Here is a 24,627-nt window from a genome sequence, read left to right as displayed (position 1 = left end):
CTCTTACTTTCTTCTTTCTTCTCGAACAAATTAGATTGTTTCATCTTGAAAGCAAAAAGTCAAATGACTCAAGTGTAAACACCATGAGCTACTTTATAGTCATAGCAGACCAGCGTATATAAAAGGGTGTGTGTCTTGTCCTTTCACTATTCATTTCACTCTCAAACCGAGCACAACCATGGAAGAGACTAACCAGATGGAACGTTTCGTCAGAGCTTTGCGAGGGGTCATTAGAAAATTCTCTTCAGACCAGCCTACGGACTACTCTCCTTCCTTTCGAGATAAAAGTCAAGATACTTGCTATATCTGCCAGAAGAAAGGGCATTGGTCTTCAGAGTGTCCAGACCGTGAAAAAAGAACAAAAACAGGGACTAAAAAAGACAAAAGTCAAGATACCTGTTATTATTGTAAAGAAAAAGGACATTGGTCTCCAGATTGCCCAAAAAATAAACAAGAGGAGTCAGAAGAAAAAAAGGATTCTTCAGAAGAAGAGAGGGATTCTTCGAAAGAAGAGAGGGATTCTTCGAAAGAAGAGAGGGATTCTTTAGAGGAAGAAGAGGAAGAAAAAAGAGAATTCTATTTACAAGAGGCAAAGAAACAGGAGAAGAAGAAAAGAAGAAGGGAAGAAAATGAGGAAAAGACGGTGAAGAAATTCAAAAAACAGAGAGACTAAACAAGGAGACAGAAGAAGTCAATGAACTTTTTATTAAAGTGTTGTGTTGTGAATTGTGAATTGGATTGTAAAAAAATGGAGAAAAGAATAAATGAATGATATAAGGTAAGTGTCTTTGAGTTTTGATTTTAAAATAAGAACGTACACTCACGCACTCATACACAGACACGTACTATAAGGGTAAAATGGGTGGGGTTTATTTGTTTTTGAGTTATTGGCAAATTGAAATTGTATTTCTTTTCGAGAAATGTGGGTGGCCCTGAAAAGGGCCTTTTTTCTTCATGGTGAAAGGGTGAGTTTAAGCAATCAACTTTAACTGCCTTATGCCTTTGCCACGGCCAAGGCCTACTTCTGGACTGCGTAATGTTGATGATGATGATAATGATTGGGTTGAAATCACTAAGGGTGGTACGGTAGGCTTAGTCACAGGGTTGACGTGTTTAGCTCGGGAAGGTCGTATTCTCTTCGGTCGTGATAAAGAAGTCTGATACATTTGTTTCAGACTTCTTAACTCCGCTAAAATGTCCAACAGTACCGTGACCGTTTGATTTTCACCCTCTTGTTTCTTTGCTGCTACTTCTTCTTGCTGTTGCTGCTGTTGTTTTTTTCTTACCTCTTCTTCTTGTTGCTGTTGCTGTAGGAGAAAAGCCTGTTCCGCTTCCTTTTGTCGTTGTATAAATTTCTCCAATTCTTCTTTCTGTCTCTGTCTAAAATTCTCCACTTGCGGTAATGAAGAAGGTAACGAAGGTTCCGGAACAAATTCTTGCGAGGAGAGAAAATCCACAAAATCCCAATTCACCTCTTCTGAAAGTAAGTCCGGGTTCCCTTGGGCAGTCTCCCCTGTTGGTGCAGCCCAATGGATCGTTTTCTGAGTTTCCGTCATGTTGAATCACTGTCGCATAGATTGACTGCACACAAGCGCTAGCGAATCTATATAGACTACGTGACGTCACAGACTGCTCTCTTCAGATTGGATGCGGGCTGACTGAATTCTGTAACGCGTGTTCGGATTGGTGAATGAACTCAATCCGTTTCAATCCTTTCTGTCAGTATAAATAAGCGCAGTTCACTGCATTGATTCACCTATTGTCGGAGCCTCAACATGTGGACAGACGTTGAATCTTCAACCCTTGTGTCAACAATGATGTTCAGGACGGACATGCTCATGTATGTCCGATCCAAGTGGACCGTTGTCCACAGGACCAACAGCAGCCTGTGGATAAGAAGAGTCTATATAGAGAGACAAGGTTGCCTCAAGCGGACTCTGATGTATGGCCCTGCTGTAACACGAAGTTTGAGGACAAGAAGATGTCGCAAATGCCCTTTATGTTAAGGGCATATTAACATAAACCAAAGGCCCTTTTCAGGGCCAGCCATATTTCTCGAAAAGAGATAGCCTTTCCATTGCCTACCCCTTTTTTAAAAAAAATTTAAAAAAAAAAAAATCCCATGTTCCATTTCCCTTGACGCTATACAGTCCCACTCTGTTTAAATTCCCCTTGTCGCTCAACAGTCCCACGATTTTTCTCTATGTTAATTTCCCTTGACGCTATATGTTCCCACGATTTTTCTCCATGTTAAATTTCCCTTGACGATATATGTTCCCAAGGGTCTTTTTAATGAAAAGTCCCATTGACGCTATACTATCCCTATTAACTACTCACATTCAAAACTAGAAACAAGAAACAAGTTGTCACTGGTTTGCAATGATTATTCGGAATATTTTTATAAACTTGTAATGATCATAAAAGAGCTCGTTAAAACTATTGACATTTATAATCTAATGTCGCAAAACAAATACACAAAATTTACAGTCGATGATGAGCTAAAAAATGTTACGTTAATAAGACAATAGTTTCTCATAGAAACTTTACAAAAATGTTAGAACCCGATTCTCTTATCAGCTGTAAAATTAATTTGTATTAGTTATGTCATGACGATGATATTTGTATTATTGTAAAAGCTGAATCGTTAAAAAAAATCTAAAGAAGTCTCTAGCAATTTTATGTGAAATATCAAAAATTAGATGCAGTGAAATTGCTAGCAATTTGATAGTAAAGTTTTGTGTGAAATATATAAGTAGCATTGTATAAGGGTTGTTTCCGGATCAAACCCCTATTTTGTTTGACGACGGCGACGATTCAATGGCATGTCCTCGACGGGTAAACGATTATGAAATAAATTTTGTTGTCTCAGCAAAGTTTGCTTTCAAATTTGTTTAGACTAACTAGAGGGAGCCATGGAGGTGAGAAAAATCATATTGTCGTCAGATTCAAAATAGGGTTTTGGGCCAGAAACCCTCTGTTATAAGACACTGGAGCTAGATAAAAAAAAGTCAGTCTCACCGGAAACTCCATGCAGTGGGATCTTAACATGAACGGGCACAGCATCTCAAATCTGGCTGATGTTAGCTATCCTCCGCCTGATGATAACGCCGCACGATGGTTGCAGGTGTCTCGACTGGCAGAGACCAAACTGTCTCTAGCCGGAGGACAGATAACAGGAAATATTTACATGGGAGGAGAGATTCTGAATGGTCTTCATGCGACCACTATGCAGTCTCTCGCGCCGTCGAAGGCCGTGTCTGCTGCGAATCTCGTGGTGGCTCTAGCTCACAAGTACAATAAAAATGGCGGAATCATTTCTGGAAGCTTAATCGTGACATGAGTGCTTTCCACCAATAGCTCTTAAATAACGTTATTTAAACCGACCTCGATGTCCAACTCTGTTGTCCATCACGGATGATACACATACGATCTCGCATGGGCAGTTAAGATCGCTCGGAGATACTAAATTAACACTTGCTTGAGACAGAGTGACCAGGAGCATCGGCATGAGATGATATACCATCACGGGATTGCCCACCACGGGTAGTGAGTCGGCGGAGAGAGCGGTGCAAGACGCCACAGTAGGCGGCCCGGGTTGACTGTTGTCTACTAAAGAATTTTGAATTGTCGTTTGTGCCTCTTATGTTGGTTGTTTAACGACTGATCGGTACAACACTGGTAATTTTATTCGGGGTTGCCGATGCATTATTACGTTGTGTGTCTTTTTGCGGTACCTATGTGTGACTTATTGTTTTTAATTCCGTTTTATGCGGCGGGCGGGTATGATGGTTTGGACTTGGACAATTTTATTAATTAGTTGGAGTCTTAAGTCCTCGTGGTTTGATTTCCACCATGTGTGACGGGGCCTGATGTTCATTGGTTAAGATAAGTTTGTATTGTCTATGTTGGGTCTTACTTATTCTAGTTTATGATTTTCCCAGTCGGTGCCACATTGAGTTGCAGTGCCCGATGGCTGGAGATATCAATCACCTTATGAGATAATTTTGGGGTCAGGTTTTAGCTTTATATGATGTGTACACCGACCAATACGTAAAATAGTATCGATGGCAATATAGATATCCTTGGAAAAGGTTATCTTCGATCTTGGATCTTGGATCGGAGTCCCGGGACACTATCGTAGGTTTTTACTTCCACTCTTCATATCGAATACTTGTTGTTCGTTCTGCTCAAAGCGTGACTTATGTCGTTTCCTACTTTAGGTAACAGTTCCACACGGCATACGTCGAATCATGTTTCTTCTATTGTAATTGGGAGCATCAGTCCGCTCATGTAAAGCTGTACTACTTCGATTCAGTCAAATAGTTGTCATGCAATCACATCTCCAAGTTCAAACGATATATCAGTTCTAAACTGCGCCCATCCTTGATTTTCTTTCGATGGTCGTTGAATCCAATATTGTGGTTTAGTTACTTGTCTGTAATTAATTCTATGTCGTTGTACTTCCTCACCATGTCAGGCTTCCGTAGCACGCAAGTATCCAGATGGGTGTACTTGGCTTTTATCCCTACGTCAAGATATTTTCTAGGTATTCTCGGTAAGAGTAAGTATCCATGCTGCTGCAGCTGCTGACCAGTTTATTATTCAAGTTCAAATCTACTTCGCCGAACAAAAAATACATGACTTTGCTGACGGGAGCTACTTTGTCAGCGTCTACTGACTTGTTGTTCAAGAACTTTAACTTTCAAATACAAGTAAATGCTATTCAGATCGATGTAATCTGTCGTTTGATTTCATATTCAATTGGGGCTGAGGCAGCCAAAGACATGGTAGGATCAAATCCTACCCTTTGGAAACCTTGCATCGTCATCATTGTAGGTGGCATGGCAAACAGATCCAGTTCTGACTTGAAACATTCGCAAGAATTTCGGTGCATCATTTTCTATTTAATAATTAAAGACGTCTAATTTTCTGGCTGTTTTTTTATGGTGGTCTTTCTCGCAACGTGTTTATGAACTTTGGAGGGTTTTCGTTGTTTCTTTCGGCCTTGTCCTTGCTGTGGCGTGAATGAGGAAGGAATGCTTTAGTCAGCAGCGTTCAGCGCATTTATAGGAGTCAAAAGGTCTTTTGCAGTTTGAAGCAACACATTTTCGCCTGCTCTAAGGCAGTCTTCTTTGGGATTTTGTTTGTCGATGATAACGTTGTAGAGGAATTCGTTTCATTGCGTCAAAGCAGCATCTTTCAAAGCATAAACCGGTGCTAAGCCAAACTGCCACTCCTCCTCCTCACGAAATAAAAGTCAGGATACTTGCTATATGTCAGAATGTCCACAATGTCATAGCAAGACATGAATAAAGACAAAGTTAGATATCCCTGTTATCATTATCAAGAGAAAGGACGCTGGTCGACAGAGTGCCCTGATAAAAAATACAACCAGTCAACAACAAAAAATAGAGGAGGAAGAGAGGTCTTCAAAATATGAAGAAGAACTCGTCCAGAAAGGCAAGAAAAGTATACAAGAAAAAAGTGAAGAAGAAAAAAGATCTGCCAGTCAAGATATTGAAATGGAAAAAGAGAGACTGAAAGAAGAAGAACATTTACTTTTGGTGATGTGTTGTGAAATTTCATTCTAGTTTTCAAAAACAGTGAAAATACTGGTACCTGTCCAAACTATTGCGAAGAGAAAAGAAAATATGCCAAATCCCAATTAAAGTCATTATCTTCTGGAAGTATAGCTGTGGTTGTTTTGGTAGCCGCTATACCATTACTCTTCGTCTCCTGTGCAAGCGCACCCCAATACATCGTCTTCTTTGTTTCAGCAAATGACAGACTATGTCGTATCGATTCACTACGCATGGACGCAAGCGCACCTATACATTCCATGTGTCGTCACACGTAGCTCTCTTCTGACTGGAAGAGAGCTCCTGCGCAGTGACTGAATTTTGTAACGCGTCTCTGGATTGGTGCCACATGTTAATCCGTTTCGATCTGACCTTAGACTATAAGTAGCAGTGGCTCACCTCATGAATTCACATATTCTTATGCCAAGATGTGGACAAAAGTTGAGTCTTATTTTCGGGGATGCTGTTTCCTCGGACTTCATCATACATTATCAATGGCTATCACGAAGATAACATATATTTCAATTTGGGAGAGACGGATTTATGTGGAGAGCCAAGGTTACCTGAAGAGAGTCTTGATGTAAAGTCCCGCTGTCAGACAATCTGATTAAAGTCAGATCTCCACTCTCCGACGAGAAGATCTAACTGCGACCGCTTAGGGGTCATGTTCTGGTGACCGATGTCATTACCATAATCGCTAATTTTTTCAGCCAATCAGATACAGTTTTATATCTTCGCGTTTGGAGACAGAGAAGCATAGCTGAAAAGCATCAGTGTGCCTATCGATTTGATACACTTTCAAAGTTTTGAAAGCTGTAATTCCATTGGCTAACTCAAAGGACACCAGAACATAACCCATAAGCATTCGCTGTCAGACCTTCACTCAGGATCGTGGAGATCTCATTTTAATCAGAATGGATGTCAGACGGATTTTCAGGAAGAGAAGGAGACCAGTATGTTAACTCTCTTTGGCTAATAACTCCCAAAGGCCCTTTTCAGGGACACTCTTGCCCACTCACTTGCCTCGAAAAGATTTAATCTTCTACAAAATGTGTATGGAATATTTAGATGTGAGTGGGTGAGATGACCTACTAATTTATTCCCATTATTCCGATGAAATGTCTGTGACAGTGTGGTGAATTTTCCTACGAATAGAGCGAGGAGACAAGAATATAGTCCCTTCTAATTCTAGAAGTGCCAGGAGAGCAATTTGTCGAGGGAACAGGAGATACCAAAGATCAATTCAAGGGAGAAAAAAATGCAACTGAAGGTTTGGGTAGAAAAGTAAGAGACTCAGAGCTAACAGGATAAGACGACGAAGATTTCTTATTTCCGCTGGCTATATGGATTAGCTTGGTTCCCTAAAAAGAGCATGCAAATGACAAGATATAAACATGTCTTGTTTAGCTTGCAAAAAGAACGGCGAAAAATCTAAGTACAATTTTGCATCTTGAATTTCCTCCAAATGTATTTTCTTGGTTAGTTATGCAAATCCGAATTACATGACCTATGTTAACAGTTCCAAAACTTGATACGCTTCGCGAAATTGTACTGTAGTTTTGAGTACATCTCCAACTGCAATCACATTCTCCTTACTGCACTCAAAATAAAACGAACGTGATATGTCATAGTCTTTTTGATACTTTCAATTGAACGAATTAAAATAACCTCCACCCTTCGATTCCAAACAATCAATGATAGAACAGAAACACACATGCAGCCGATTCAAGGAAGATCCCTCCAGTGGAGGTTCCAATGCCCAACTCTCATGTACATCGTATGGAATTGATACACCTAATAAATTCAGTCCATTACAAGCATAAAAGCAGAATTGATTAGAATCAACAACAAAAAACAACAAAATCCATCCATTCCAGATCAACTAGAAAAGTTGTTTCAATCCGCATTAATTGACAATATGACTCTAAATTTCATTCTTAAGTAGAAAGTTGAAAAATCACTGGGCGATGGTATGTGCGCATTAACATGGTATGTGCACATTAATATTGTTACTGTGTATTGATGAATGTACGGTTGTGTATTTATTTTTGAATACAGCATAAATTCAATTACTTAGTTCCTTATGTGTGTTTTTTTTTATTATTAAGTCTTCGATAGAAAAACAAAACGAGTATACAATAAAAAGTTTAGTAGTATAGGGGTTCCCTTTGGGGACAAGATTTATAGGGACGATGGAAATCTCAGTCAAAAAGGTCGCGGGATCTTTTGGGGGACAATGGGACTTACCACTATAATAGGGACAAATATGAATGGAACAGGTGAGGTAACGTCACGGTACTGAAGATTGGTAACAAATGCTGAAACAATGTTGCAAGTGGCTGACCTCAATCGTGACCAAAGAACGGGAGGAAACCTAGACATATACATATATAACACATACAACATAAAAAGACTGATGAACATTAATCTTTCACACAAACAACTATACAACCGACTAAAAAAAAATTAGGCAAGAAAGCAAATCTTTTCGAGGCATATGAGTGGCCCTGAAAAGTGCCTTTGGTTTTCTTTTCTTTTTGTTAACATCATTCCGTTAACAGAGAGGGCATCGCATAGGTCTTCTTTTCTTCCTCAAATTTCTTCTGACTTCTGGACCGTAGATGATAATTCCCTCCAGACAGCCTTGTCTCTCCACATAAATTCTTTCTTTTTCTCCAACCTCTCTTATCGGTGATCAGGATAATTGTCCATGATGATTTGACATACATGGGTATGTCCGTGCGGAACAGCATCGACGATGCGAGGGTAGATTAGTCCACATCTGTGACGAGAACAGGTGAAGGGAATGAACTGAATTGCGGTTATTTATAGTGGAAGAGCGGATCGAAACGGATTGACTTCTTTCACCAATCCTTACACGCGTTACAAAATTCAGTCACAGTGCCGAGTCTGTCCGAAGAGAGTGGCCTGTGACGACACATTCCCTATATAGATGCGCTAGCGTCTGTGCGCAGTGAATCCATGCGACAGAGTTTTCAAACATGACGGAAACTAAGAAGACACTGAATTGGGGTGCACCGGCCGTGGAGACGAAAAGCGATGGAATAACATCGGCCTCCAAAGTCAACACAGTCTTACTTCCAGAAGAGACCGATTTTAATTGGGATTTAGTCGATTTTCTTTCTTCTTCGCAAGAATTTGTTCCGGTAAAAGTATATTCGCCACCTTCTCCTTGTTTACCACACTCCGCGGATTTTTAAACAGAGACAGAAAGAAGAATTGGAGATATTTTTACAACAGCAGAAAGAATCAGAACAAGCTTTTGTCCTTCAACAGCAACAGCTACAAGAAGAAGCAAGAAGGAAACGAAAGGAAGAAGCTGCAGAGAAGAAACAAGGTCTAAGAGAGAAGAAGGACAGTGAAAGTCAAACGGTAACGGTACTCTTATATATTTTGGCAGACTTAAGGAGCCTGAAACAAGTATAAGTTTTCTTTTTTACGACCCAATAGAAAAAGACCTTCCCGAGCCAAACAGTTCGACCCTGTTACTACGCCTGAGATACCACCCTTAGTGATTTCTACCAAATAATTGATAGGAGCCAGTCCAGAAGTAGGCATTGGCCGTGGCAAAAGTTTAAGGCAGTTAAAGCGTATTACGTCCCGTTCCAGAGTTTATTTTATATTTAAAAAAACAAATACCCAACGGCCCTTTTCAGGGCCACTCACTCCTCTCGAAAAGAGATAGAATTCATTTGGCCAAAATCAATTAAAACTCAAAATCCCTTTTTTCACTCCATGATGTGAGTGTGTGAATGCGTGAGTGTAGGTCCTTATTCTAAACAATCAAAACCAAGAGATACTTATGTTTTATGTCTGGTCAATTCTAGTACAAACTGTACAATCCAATTCGCAACACTTTAAAAAGTTCATAGACTTCTTTGTGTTTGTTCACTGTCACTCTCTCTGTGTTTTTTTTTTAATTTAAAATTACTTCACTTTTACACGTTCTTCTTCCTCTTCTTCCTCGCTTTCTCCTCGTCTTCTTTTCTTCTCTTTTTTCTCTTTCTGGACGTGTCGGGATTCTTCCTTTGGGAGGGTACCTCTTCTTCCTGTTCTGAACTCCTCTATTCCTCTTGCTCCTGTTGTATTTTAGGGCATTCTGAAGACCAATGTCCTTTCTCTTGACAATGATAACAGGTATCTTGACTTTTATTTCCTCTGACACCTGTCTTGAGTTTTTGAGCGTCGGGACACTCTGTAGCCCAATGCCCGTTATCCTTACAGATATATCAAGTATCTTGACTTTAAAGGTGGGGAAGTAGTCCTTCGGCTTGTCTGAAGAAAAGTTTCGTATGACACCTCGCAAAGCTATTATCAGAAGGTCGATCTGTGTGGGCTTTTCCATTGTTCTGGTCGGTTTGAGAGTGGAATGAATACTGGAAGGAAAGACACTGGCCCTTTATATAGGGAAGACTTTGGTTTGACATAGATATAGGGATAATTGGCGTTTAAAATGTTTTCATTTGACTTTTTACAGTCAAGATGAAACGATCGCATTATTTCATGGAGAAAGGAGGTGAAAGTAAGAGGCAGAAACGTGATTTATCCACTGGCACAGAAGCTGAAGTCTTGGCTCAAATTCGTGCCAGAGAATTTGAAGATGACATGAGTGAGCCAGGATCCAGACCCAAAGAGTCTACACTCAATCAAAGTTCACCACAGCCACCAGTAAACCCACAAAAGTACTAACACATTCGAGAGACGGAAAAGCGCTCCTCTAGAAAATTTAGAACTACGGCTTACGCGTACACTTTGAAGTTTAAAGCTTTCAAGTCCGAAGTACCTATGGAGAAAAAAGAGGGGTTCATCACCAAGGTGTGGGATTCATTGTGAAGCACAATGAAACGACAATGTAAGCCAAAGAAGACGATCACTTGAGACTTTCCATTCATCACGACAGTTTGAAGTCCCCCGTTTGGATCGAGTTTAGCAGCCAAGCACAATTGACACCTTCCAAAGTCATCGACAAGTTTCAACACGTACAACAATCCAACGACAAGTTTCACATCACCGATGGAAAAGAAAAAATGTTCATGACCCACGTGTCTCTTCCCAAAGGGACCGAACAACGTAAAAATATGTTATTTGTGGACAACCTTCGGAGCACCAAAAAAGAGCATCGTTCAAATTAACAACACTCACGAACAGATGTGTTTAGCCTGTGCAATCATGGTGGGACGAACGTATGCCAAAAAGAATGACACGGCAGAATGGAAAAGAGCCTTGCCGAACATTCGAAAATCGAACCGAGCCAAACAACAAAGAAAATCAGAACTCCTGTTACAGCAAGCAGGGCTATCCAAACACACACCCTATGGCATTCCTGAAATGCAAAATTTGCAAGAAGTCTTAGCTCCACGCTACACATTGAAAGTGCACCCTCAAGAAGTGCGCGGACCTCTGTTGGTGCAAGGCAAAGATTTCAAAGACGGAAAATACATTCACATCTATCATCACGATGAGCATTTCAATGCCATTACCAGCATCGTCCCATTCCTGGGATACGGTTATTATTGTGAGAAATGTGACTATGGCTATAACAATCGAGAGCAATACAAGTATTGTGGATCGAAATGTGAGGGATGTTTGGTCTCTCAACCCTGTCTGGACAAAGGAGAAGAACGAGTGCATTGCCCTGCTTGTCAGCGCATTTTTGTCTGCCTTGCCTGTTACCAACAACATCTAAAAACGCAAGGTTCACTGAAGAAACGTGCTTGTCAACTCCTGAGATTGTGTCCTACTTGTGGACAAATATACTTACCAATAATGCCAAGGCACACATATATCCTGGAAAGAACCGATGTCACATTTGTCACTAAATCTTGGACTTGGAACACGAATGCTTCATTCAAAATTACCATTCCTAACAAGAGGAAAAAGTTGATCAGACGAATGGGAATTTCATCCTTTTCTCGATTTCGAACGCATGTAAGAGACTCGCATTCACATTCCTAATTTGTGCGTGGCTCATAGAGCGTGCGAGAAGTGCATCCAGGAGCCCATCTTTGGGCATTGCCCCCACTGCAGCAAAATTCCTGGAGGACGTGAAAAAATCTTTCGAAGACTAAACACGCTAACCGATTTCGCCCAATGGATCTTAGACCCTATCGACGAGACGAGGAGCCAAAAGGATATCGAACGTTAAGGAGATTGTCATCACCAAGCCATGGTGATGGCACACAATTTCTCGGGATATGATGGACAGTTTCTTTTGATATACTATACGGAACAAAGCACCGAACGTCTTAAAGTCACCTTGAAGGGAACCAAAATTATGTTCATGCAAGTGGATCAAGTGCAGTTTAAATATTCGACGAGTTACTTAGCCATGCCATTGAGCCGAATGCGTAAAAAGTTTGGAATGACAGAAATGGCCAAAGGCTATTTTTACCGCACTTTTTCAATACCGAAGTCAAGCAACACGCCGTTCTACCCCATTTGCCTGAGGCTCACTACTACGACCCCGAGAACATGCGCACCGAGCAATGAGAAGGTTTCTTCGCTTGGTACCAGACTCAACCCTCGGACCCCTTCCACTTTCAGGAAGAAATGTTAAAGAAATGTTGTTCTAACGTGGACATTTTGCGGTGATCCTGTACAAAATTTTGAGAACTGTTCATGGAGCACGGAGAAATCGATCGTTTGAAAGAAGCATGCACCATTGCCAAAGCGAGTTCCTTAGTGTACCGCCAACGATTCATGCCCAAACACACCCTGGCTGTCATAAGACCTCAAACGACGAACTTTTTCAAACGTCGATACTCAGTCAAAGCCCTACGCTGGCTACATTACTTCTGCGATAAGGAAGACAAATGTATCATACAATCCCGCAAAGGAGGAGGCGAAAAGACCATTGGAATGTATTCGGTGGATGGCTGAGACTTAGAAAACCCTCAGATCATGTACAAGTTTAAACGGTTGCTTATTTCACGGATGTCCCCGCTGTTACCCTCAACGTGTCACTAAAAATCAGTTTTTACAACGGACCATGGAAGACTTGTACGAGACCACTTGTAAGCGGGGGTTGAAGTTAGAACAGCCAGGATACAAGTGGTGGAAATGTGAGAACACGAGAACTATCACCGTTTGTAAACTGATGCGATATTAAACGCATCGTGGAAAGTTACACGTTGGTGAACCCACTGAATCCGTGGGACAGTTTGTTCGGAGGACGGACGAATACCACCTGTTTGCAGTACCAAGCCGACGAGAAGGAAGAAGAAGAAATCAAATACTAGGACGTGTGTTCGCTATATCGTTACGTGTGGAAATATTGTCAATTTCCTGCAGGGCACCCACAATTGCTGACGGAACACATCGACGTGGACAACATTCGTCAATACGAAGGATTGATCAAATGTAAAGTCTTGCCTCCTACGGACTTGTACCATCCTGTTTTACCTCACCATCTTGCCAAGGAAAACTGATGTTTCCCTTGTGCCGTACTTGTGCCGAAACGTGTAACCAAGACCAACCATGTCAGCACACCCAGGAAGAACGCGCCTTGACGGGAACGTAGGTCAGCGTTGAATTGTTTAAAGCTCTGGACCTGGGATACCAACTGTTAGAAGTGTACTAAATTTACCACTTTCCTAAGACACAAAAATACCACAAGGGCGACGAGACACAGAAATGCATTTTTCGTGGACTACGTGGATGCCTTTTTGAAACTGAAACAAGAATCCAGCGGCTATCCATCCTGGTGCCACACTTCCGAAGACCAAATGAAACTCAAATAGAAATACTGGGAGCAGGAAGTCATCACTTTAGACCACGTGGAGAAAAACGAAGGAAGGCGATCGTTTGCCAAAGTGACGTTAAATTGCTTGAAGAGAAAAATGGCACAAAGGCCGTGTTTACCCAAGACGGAGTATTTGACAGAACCTTACCGGTACTTCCAGATGATTCACGACAAAACTAAATACACGAAACACGTGGACGGCGTCCGTGAGGACTTGATCTTAGTCAATTCTGAAGAAGAACTGGACTTTGTACAAGCCGACAAATTTGGAAATGTCATCATTGCGGCTTACGTGACAGCTCATGTTCGCTTGAAATTGTACGAAGCTTTAGAACTGTTAGTAGATCGCGTCCTGTACATTGACACGGACAGTTGCATCTACATCGATCGCCTGGGTCAACGTCACCCTGACCTCGAAAGAGACCGTTTAAGAACCTGGACGGACCAACACCCCGACGACAAGATTCTAAGTTTTGCTAGTAGCAGTCCTAAAAATTACGGCTAAGAATACCGGGGAAAACAATGTGAAGTGCACATGGAGTGTAAAGTGGAAGAATTGACTCCGAGTTATCGCAACAGTTGAGTGGTGATCTTTGGCGTATTGAAAGAAGTTTTGCAGTCCAAACAGGATGGAAACTTTAAAGTGACCACCTACGAGCCGTATAAGATTGTACTTTTACCCACACACCAAATTGTCAGTCGACCTTTGGAAAAAGTGTATCAAATCATGTACTAGAATCGAGTGTGGCTTCCCAACCACTTCACTTTACCGTAAGGACATGTCCATATTTGACAGCATATAAAAAAAGGGACAACGACTAAACCATGCAATTACCACTCTACGGATGTCATCCAAAAATGAGCAAACTACTGCGGAATTCACCGCAGTACCCTCATCGAAATGAACATGTGAAAGACGAATATTCGTTCCCTGTGCGTTTGCCTGAATACTGCGACTTTAAAGTCGATTCGAAACGTTCCAAGGAAAATTGCCTAAATATCAGGGAGGACCTACTTCCGAAGAATTAGCCAGAGCCGGATTTATCTATTTGGGCGTGTGCCATGATACAGTCAAGTGAATGATTCAGTTGTTGTGTGTCACTTCACGAGTGGGGACAGAAAGATTCCGTTTACCTCGAACATGCTCGATGGTCTCCACATTGTCACTACCTACCTTTAGATGGACCCTAGTCATTGAAATGGCATACCATGTCGTTTAAGAAACGCACTTGGATAGGAGTCAAACATTGTACAAAACCGAGACAATTATTTAAACAGCATTTAAAAATAATATTCAAGGAATACCAAATGAACTTGCAAGAGACTATCTACAAGGATGTTTGACAGGGACTTGCCAGAGCAAAATCTCAATTGGTGACTGTAGAACTTTTGTGTCGAGAAATTCACAAGAGGAAAGTGAAAAAAAACGTCAACGAACTCGTCAGATTTCTCTGGATCAAGACTGCTTTAGACCGTTTACATTAGAAGATTTTATTGACATTCTTGACCGTTACCCTGAATGGCAGTGGTCAGAAATTACTCACTATGTCCATTAGTTTCACTCTAGGAGAAGATTTTTAATAAAGTAATACTGAATGACATGATCATGGATACTTTTACAAGAGAACATTCGTGGTTTGCCTGTGGAGTTGAGAGAACGCATTTACCGAGAGCTGGTCAAAATACAAGTGAAACGCAAAGAACAAATGCATCCGTCACGTCACCGATGTTTAAACCACTGGTACCTGAATGCTATAAGAGGACTGATTCAGATGAAAATGTTCCATTGGTCAGACAATGTTAAACTGTACGTTGCCAAGAAGGATTGGTTTGTTGTGACTGCTTCTTTGTACAACAAGGTAGACATAATGCAACCAATTCCAGAGGAAGAGTTAGAGGGTTACCAAAATCTTTTACACAATGTAAACTTAGTTCAAGAGGAAACTTCTGAACGGTGTGTTGTGCTGTGCAAGTTAGTGATCAGACCATTTAGATTCGTCACTGGAGTAGAATCATCTCTGTGCAGAAAGTACACTAATTGCCTCCGACAAAAAGAGATTTAAACACGGTCAACCATGCCATGACCTTTATCAGTAGTGATACAACAAATTCCATGGAAGGAAATTGATGAGCGTATTCAAACGGTGGAGGATTACCAACACTTATTACGATAAATGTGTCCCATGAATTGGGGTCAACGTCTGGTGTGTGTCTTAGTGACTTGCTTTCTGGAACTTCGTTAACCAGTCGATTCCTTGTGGACTCTTTACAAACAGTACTTACCACCAAATAAAGCATGAAAGTGGACCCTTTAAATGAGCACGAGAAACTTGTTCTGCTAAAAGCCTTGCGTTTTCATCTGAATATGTATCGACCTTAATGGAGGAAAGAATTCGTCAACTTTTAGGTACTGAAGATATGTACGCTGATGTTTGTGTAGTTTGTGACTTACACCCTAACTGGACAGATATGCGTGACTGGAAAAGTTGGGGTTTCGAGGCATGGACAAAATAAGTGGACAATTATGCCCGAGAGTTGTGATAATCAATTAAAAACGTCCAGTGAAAAAAGTAACTTTTAAACTTGTGTTAGTGACAGTGCCAGAAGAAGAACCCGTCACCGAGGAAAACCACTCCCTTCAGGTCAGAACTGTCATGGACATTCCCGAAAGACCATTCCGGGAGGACACCTGTGTGACTGTACCCAATGTAGAGACCGTAGAAACATAATACACTGTCCCTAGGACGCCTTGGTTACCAAAAACAAGTTGTACAATCACTTGTTTATATTCCACATTGATCGTTTTGATGTGTAATTTATCGTTGTACTTAACCATTTGGCTTTTATGTATTTTTGTCAATCGTGTCGTTCACTTGAAAAATATAGACGTGTCCTGAAAAATGTATATAAAAAAACTCTTGTCTTGTCTGTTTTCGTGTCAAAAGTGACATTCCCTGTACTATGGCTACTTCTGCTGTCTTTGTTCCGTCTTCATCCACTTTCAAAGTCATCGACGAAGACTTAGATTGTACCAGTTGGGAGGCCTTGTATCTTTGCCATCCCTTTAACGTGTTAATTGCCGGAACCAGCGGTCCAGTCAAAACCGAATTTGTCAAACGTTTGATCGAACATAGACATCATCATATCGATCGTCCACCCCAACGAATTGTGTGGTGTTACAAAGAGTGGCAATCGGCGTACATCCTCCTGCGAGAAAGTCAAGGCGATTCCATCGTGTTTGTGGAAGACATTCCTGGCGAAAACGATGGAATCGTGTCTGACCCCAGTCAAACCCATCTGGCCATTTTCGACGACATGTTAGGAGAAGACGAAGAAGAAATTAAACTGGTTTACGCGCAAAAAGCATCATCATAATGCCAGTGTCATTTACGTTACCCAAAATTTGTTCCAGCAAAGTAAAGCCCATCGCACCATCATTCTCAGTGGTCATTACGTGGTCTTGTTTAAAAGCCCTAAAGATAAATCGCAAGTGCAAGTCCTAGCCAAACAGTTAGGAACGCCTTGGCTGACTCAGCTTACGACGATGCCACTCAAACCCCCACACGCCTATTTACTCGTGGATTTAAAACATACCACCCCCAAGTATTTGCGAGTTCGTACCCATCTGTTTCACCACTGGTACCAGGACTAAGGGCCTGTCGTGTACACATCCCCGTCGTCGACTTAAAAAGAAAAAATCTATAAAAACCTAGGACACTTTGGGTCTGTCTCACACAACATCAACATGACGTCCTTTCAGTCTCATATTTCCTTCAAATTGATTCTGCCTTGTACGGCATTAGTAGCTAAAAAATCCACAAATACGTGCTCCTGTCTTAGAATCAAGTCTCAAAGAAGTCACACGATAGTTTTCGGTGACATCACGTCAGTTACTGCAAGGCATCATTCACATTCCTCATCAATCCAAATGCTTTTTTGAGAGAAACAAAGTAGCCTTGACTCAACTGGCTGATCGGTCCATCGACACTCAAACCAAAAACCAAATCATTTTGAAACCTCGAGGCAGCAGTTCTCTAGGTGTCATCATTCTCTCCCTAATAAAATGGGATACTAATGCACCCAATCAAGAACTGTCCCGATTTAGTCCGTTGCGAACCCCTCCACGACGTGTAATCCCTGTCATCAAGTTGACACGACGCAAAGACAGTGGCGACGCATTCCAATATAAAAAAGACCTGAGGAAAAGAATGGGAATCAGTGTTCTTGTGCTCCTGAACACCCAAAGATGTCACCCCCTCAGAAGCTAACCCTCTTCTAACCCCAAAGAAAAGGAAAGGAAAGGACTCCCTCTTCGTTGAGTCAAACGTGGGAACATGTTCGTCCTGTCCAAAGCTTCTCCACCCGTGCGAAAGAAACTCATTCAGACAGCTTCCAAAGACGCCATCGATACAGTGTGCGACTGTTGTTTGAACGTCTTGAGAGGCACGATTCCTTTGTCTAAACACCAGAAAAAATGCTTAGCCAAACAACGTCACGTTCTTCGCCAAATGGTTCAAATTAAAATACCCTTTCGTCAAAAGAAAAAGATGTTGGTATAACGCTGAGGAATTTTGCCCATGTTGTTAGATTCTTTGCTGAAAGGCGTATTGGGAACAATTATGGGAGGACTCCTGGAAGCATGATAAAAAGGACCAAGATGATAAAAGGGACCTTTTGTGTTCAAAAATCTCAGACGTGACCATTGAAATCCTATTGAAGGACGAAAGCTGGCTTTAGTTCCTTACAAGCGATGGAAGGAGCACCATCGTTGGCAAGAACAACAGACCCCCCCCCCCGCATTTGCCTCCCAATCATCATTTGCCCGAAATGACCCAGTTACAACACGAATTACAGTCGTTGATGGATCGCAACGATTTGTCCGAAACAGAAAGAGCGCAAAAGTACGGTCAACTATTGCAACGACTGCAACTCTTTCACCAGAAAGCTTTAGACGAAATAGCTCTGCCAACTCTGAAAGATTTTAAGACCCTGATGAAAAGATCACCATCACGACCACCACCACCGGCGGTCAAGACAGACGCAGCGCCACAACAACGCAACAACAACCACGGCCACTACTACCAGTACCAGTACCAAGAGACGCTGTCCCCCCGACAGAAAACTGGGAGGAAGAGCTGGAGAGACCGGAGGAGTCACGACAAGGACAGCATGCCCGGGTGTGGCATAGAAGAAGACAGAGGAAACAAATCTTCAGAAACCCAGAAACTGAAGATTGGGGTTCTGAAGCCACTCAAGAGCCTCTGCGCTCCCAAACACTGAATTAGGACAACGACTGGAGTCGGCGTTATGTCTGTGGTGCCCGGCCTGGGAGGTGTCATCACTGACAGGTGCACTGAAGTTCAAAAAACAGCCCTTTTCAGGGCCAACCAAATCTCTAGAAAAGAGACTATTCAAGTTGCCAATTAGTGTGTTATGCGGAGTAGTATGGTTATAAACACTCACTCCTTTACTGATGTGATTTAGTGTGTGTGTGTGTGTGTGTGTGTTTGTGTATGTGGTTGTGTGTTTGTTAGAGCTCGAGTACGTTTGTGTGGTTAGTACAGTGTGTGTTTGTGTGAGTGCGTGTACGTTTGTGTTGATAGTATAGTGGTTTTTTTCCTCTTCCCGTGTGTGGATAGTAGATTTGGGGTTTATGTCTAGTATATAATAGTTTTTCTTCTTCCCATGTATAAATAGCACATTTTGGGGTTTGGTTTTTCTCCTTCCCCTTTGTGTATTTTGCGTTTGTAAGCGTTCGCGTAAGTTAGTGTGGATAGTAGATATTGTGGTTTTTCTCCTTCCCGTGTGTGGATAGTAGACATTGGGGGTTTTGACAGTATATTCTGGTTTTGTATGAGCGCTCGTACGTTTGTGTGAATATATTTTATTGTGGTTTCTTCTCTTTCCAGTGTGTGGATAGCATATTTAGGGTTTGTGGATAGTATATAATAGTTTTTTCTTCTTCTCGTGTGTGGATAGTATATTTCGGGGTCTGTATGAGTTCGCGTACGTTTGTGTGGATAGCAGATGTGGTTTTTGATAGTATATTTTGGGCTTGTATGGGTTCACGTACGTTTGTGTGGATAGTATATTTGGGGATTGTTTTTACCTCTTCCCCTGTGTGGATAGTAAATAATATGTGAAGTGAGTGTAAGGGATGTTTTCATTCACGTCCGTGCTTGACAAATATAACGTCAAGTGTCCGTCATCCGCGCCATCTTAAAATATATACAGATGGATCCAAATCCCAAGAAATAAAAGGAACAGCAGCTGCAATAATAATACCCGAACACCTGGATTGCACTGAGAGACAGACTCACGGATGATTGTTCCATCTATGCAGCAGAATTCTCGGCAATAAATGAGGCACTTAAATAGATAAAAACCCAAACATACAATCAGTACGTTATTATAACAGACTCTCTAAGCGTACTTAAATCCTTGGAGACTGGTACAACAAAGGGCAGAGGAAACATGCTAGAAGAAAGAATAATATTCATTAGAGAGATTGAAGGAAAACAACAAAGTGTTGAATTCTTATGGGTGCCTTCGCATATTAATCTAACAGGAAACGACAAAGCTGACCAACAAGCAAAACTAAACCTCATGAACATCTCACTATCACATTTTGATTACAGTGTACAAGAGGTATATAGTAAAATAAGAATTAAAATAAACAAGAAATGGCAACAACTCTTTGAAAATACCAACATGGGTAGACACCTATTCCAACTGCAAAAAGAGGTCAACAGAACCATCATGACACCTAAAGACATAAAACTACTGACCTCTGCGTTATTAATAGGATAAAAACAGGAAACACTTTACTAAAAAGCAGTTTTGGAAAACATCTTAACAAGGAAACAAACCAAAACACGACTGTCCTCATTGTCCAACAATAGAAACAGTGGACCATGTTTTCAACACTTGCCTCAAATATCATAATCAACGAACTACCTTTCAAAAAAATAGAAGCAGCAGAAACTCGAATGTCCTACAACATACACAAAAATATTAAACAAGGTATAAAAGAAAAACATCGAAACTACATACAAAAATATAATATGGTACCTTACGTAAATTAACAAATACGACAAAATATAACAAACATAAGAAAATTAAACATAACAGCGAGTAAAACCTCAATCACTAGACAGGTAAATAAACAAAACAAATAAATTCAGTCCTATCATAATTAGCAAACAGGCAAACAAACTTAAATTTAGGTAATAAAAAAGACTAGATGTCTTTGAAAAGTCCTAGCGACCCGAATATTCGACCAAGACATCTGACTTATCTAAATAGATTTAGCATGGAAAAATAACATCATATAAATAACTCAATCAAAAACTAGAAATAACCAAAATAACTCAATCAAAAACTAGAAATAACCAAACCAAACAAAAATAGATCTAGTTTGAAAATAACACCACAAGAATAACTATATCCACAATCAAATCAAAATATCAATCACCAGACAGGAATAACGCGATAGGGTAAGACCGCTAGCCAAAAGGCATGTCCATATCATTTTAATTTTAAAAAATAATTTTTAAAAAATTATAAAAATGTAATTATATGTGAATGTGAGTGTGTGTATATATTAATAAACTTTGTTCACTGCATGTCTGCATGTGTTCATGCTACTAATAAAATAATAACCCTACAGGTCTGAAAGAACTACACAAATAACTCTACAACTCAACTATGCAAGAAACAATAATATATATAAGGCGGCTAACCCCGTCACCAGGTCCGGTTGCATAAGGCGAAAAAAAGACTGGCAATGTGTAAACAAAACACCCCTAAGACATAGTGGAAATAAAATACATAACAGATATACAGACATCAAACTATTAAAAACACAACATTTAAAACCCAACATTACCCACATATCTGTAAATAACAAAATTTAGAGGCACAATGTAATTCCAAAATCAAATTAAGTAAATAAGAAATAATAGCCTATGAATCAGATGGATCAGTCGCAAACATCATGCCAGACTACAACACTGAAAGTCGAGTCGGAACCAAAACACCCTACCTCAACATCAGAAGAACAGAAGACAGAGAAGAAAACGAAAGCAAAGAAGAAGAAAAAGAGGACCGACATCGACTTTCAAATTGCCTTCTTACATGAGGTTTTTCCTTTGGCTTATGAAGCCCTCTTTTGATAAAAGCTCTATCCACAAAATCCTGATCTGATCCTTTGATTACCACCATCAAAATTCAAAACCAACGAGAAAAAACAGGACTCAAAAAATATATAGGGTGCCTGACACCCAGCTGATTGGTACCATTTAGAAATTTAAATGTACACTACGTACATAAAATGCCAATCTTTCCTTAAAATAGTAAAGGAAATTATACAACTCTGTGAAATTGGAAAATTGCACAGGTGGCTTACACACTATTAGGAAAGTAATTGTCCACAAGCAAAACTGGACTAAAAATTGATCATACGAGCTTCAGCGTTCCAGGGCGTACCGACATCCAATGGCCTACTGCGTCACCGTGGTGCCTTTCCTCTTTGCCTCGCCTAGACGTGTCCAAAATTCAAAAATTAAGGAGTACGATATTTGCACATAAAAACGAGTCTGTGGTGGCACCATACCCACATGCCCGACTAACAAAGAATCCTGACCTTCAGGACTTAACCGGTCGCGAAAGCACTAGTTGCATAGGCGACCTAAATTTTATTATCATCATCATCATGATTGGCGCCATTCTACGGAATAACCAAAGCTGGCAAGCAACCATATGAATAAAGTGTTGAAACTACAGGAAGTAGTGACACGATTGGCATGGTGGAAGTATTACTAGTGAGAATTGAAAATAGGGCCTATAGTCCGCATATTTTGAAACTGGAATTAAACAATTTAAAAAAGGCTAAGGAGCTACTGAGACAGCTGATTAAAGAAGAAAAGGAGGAGAATGAGGATGAAGACATACAAAGAATGAAAAAGAGTGGAATAACAAAGCAGAAAAGGAAGAAGAAAATGAAAGGAAGAAAGAGGAAGAGGAGAAGGAAAAACAGGAGGAAAAAATGAGAAGACAAGTGTAGGGCAGAAAATAAGAAGCTGGTGGAGGAATAGAAGAAATTAGAAGAGGAAAACCAAAGGCCATTTTCAGGGCCACTCATATGCCTCGAAAAAGATTAGCTTTCTTGCCTAATTTTTTTTAGTCGGTTGTATAGTTGTTTGTGTGATAGATTGATGTTCATCAATCTAAGTCAGTATGTTGTATATGTTATATATGTCTATGTCCCGCCAAGCGTTCTTGTTTTTTCCTCCGTTCTTTGGTCCCGATTGAGGTCAGCCACTTGCAACATTGTTACCAATCTTCAGTACCGTGACGTCACCTCACCTGTTCCATTCCTATTGTCCCTACAATAATGATAAGTCCCAATGTCCCAAAAGGTTCCACGACATTTTTACTAGGAATTCCATTGTACCTAAAAATCTTGTCCCCAAAGGGTCCCACGACCTTTTTGACTAAGATTTCCATTGTCCCCAAATGAGGGTTCCACTATGCTACTAAAAGTATTGCATTTGTGTGGGAAAATATGAACTGGATTTGTTTTAAGTAATACTTCTTTCCCCAAGATTGTGCAATATTACTCAAAAAAAAAAAAAAACTCGTTCATAATTTCCCATACAAATGCAGTAATTAATATATATATATATATATATATATATATATATATATATATATATATATATATATATATATAGTTTTGAGCTGGGTAAAATGTTGTACCAGGATATACCAGGATATACCTCGGTATTTCGGAACATCATGCGATATGTATAATGGTATTCCGCAATTATGTTTTTGACCAAAAATTTAATTTTCTTGGGCATGGGCCTAATACTTTTTTATAATGCAAAAGGTTCCGTCTGTCAATCGCTCCCAAAAATAAAATAGATTGCGCTGATTTATAGCAACAAAATAGCTTGTGAAAACATGCTGTAAATAGATCTTTAAAATTGTAACACAGGGAAACTACCGACATCTTATACAGTAAAAATGTACCGGGGTATATAAAACCGGAAAAAAATTACCGTGGTAGAACGGTATTCCGGTAATACCGCACTCTTCTGTGAATGTAAAATAAACTTTCTTACATGTGTGAACTACTTTTTCATATATGTTAAAATATAAATCCATGCTAAAACGGCTTGTTACATGCTATCTGCATTAAACGTTTTTTTTTTTTTTTTGATTTTTTTTTGTTTTTGTAAGCGACATATCCTACCATAGGTTAGAGAAACATTACTATGAATACGGTGTTCAAGATAAGGAAATGATGATCTTTCTCGTCAACATTTTGTTCGACATTACGGTCACAAAGCTTTTGAAATTCTATCACTGTAGTAAAATATGTCACACTATTCAGGGGTGTTGTGCTATTAAACAGCGTTCCCTTGCTTTGTTGCGCTCGTCGTTGTCACTACGTATCTATGTAACATTCGTTTCTTCACTTCTGTATTGCGTTCTCTCACTACATTATTTAGCAATGCATAACTGAGAATATTTCAGGTGGGGAAAAAAGACCAAACAAAATCATATGCCGATATTCTGACACTTCTCACTACTGTGATGGAATTTCAAAGGCCTTTAACTGTAACGTCGAAAAGTAAAGAGACCTATGGTAAAATATATTGGCCTGTTTTGGTTCCCATTACTTGCTGCAGACGCTTTCACGTTCTTGTGCTCTTTGTTGACTTAGACTCATTATCAAGCACTTCAATCATTCCGATGCTCAGATTAACTTCCGGGATCAATCAGTCCTGTTACGATTGATACATGGACATGGATAGGTTTGGGTAATGAAGAATAATTCACTGTCTCTAGACTTTGTAACTGTCCAGGATGCTCGAAGAGACCTACAAGTTGTATAATGCCTTTTGTAAACATAAAGAAAGCTGCTCAGTCCGGCGGGTCAAGTGGCTCCGGAAAATGTTTTCTTGTTCGGATCACTACAATGGATGCAGAACTGGAGTTCAACATAGACGTAAGGATACAGAATTATGAAGCCGGTCCTAGAGTGGAATCCTGGTTTGGATCATAGCTTATTCGGACAAAATTACGGGCTGATTGGGACCAAATGCCAGGCTGAATAGGACAATTAGAACTATTTTATAATTTATAAAAAATAAAAAAAAAATAGAAAAACAGTGGAACATACATACCTGTTTTACTTCAGGAGTAATTCCAGTGTTGCAAACATAGTAAGAGTAGAGTTGCCATCTGTTTTAAGGAATTGAATAGCAAAATGTAGTG

General features: G+C 40.2%; 1 protein-coding gene across 2 annotated transcripts in view; it reads left to right on the top strand.

Moving 5' to 3' along the window:
• The first annotated feature begins 24,099 nt into the window (after positions 1-24,099).
• LOC149775804 (merlin-like) overlaps positions 24,100-24,627 on the top strand; it is a 109,585-nt gene continuing 109,057 nt past the window's right edge. Inside the window, exon 1 of one of the 2 annotated variants that reach the window (XM_089943241.1) lies at positions 24,100-24,358. In XM_089943241.1, the coding sequence (XP_089799367.1) occupies positions 24,245-24,358 (114 nt within the window). In that variant the 5' untranslated portion in view covers positions 24,100-24,244. The remainder of the gene's footprint in view (positions 24,359-24,627) is intronic. The other variant, XM_089943240.1, reaches the window with a different exon arrangement.

Source organism: Sinohyriopsis cumingii, chromosome 19 (assembly GCF_028554795.1).
Source record: "Sinohyriopsis cumingii isolate HCF-2022 chromosome 19, ASM2855479v2, whole genome shotgun sequence".
Taxonomy (NCBI): Eukaryota; Metazoa; Mollusca; class Bivalvia; order Unionida; family Unionidae; genus Sinohyriopsis; species Sinohyriopsis cumingii.
This window is presented reverse-complemented; position numbering and strand designations above follow the sequence as displayed.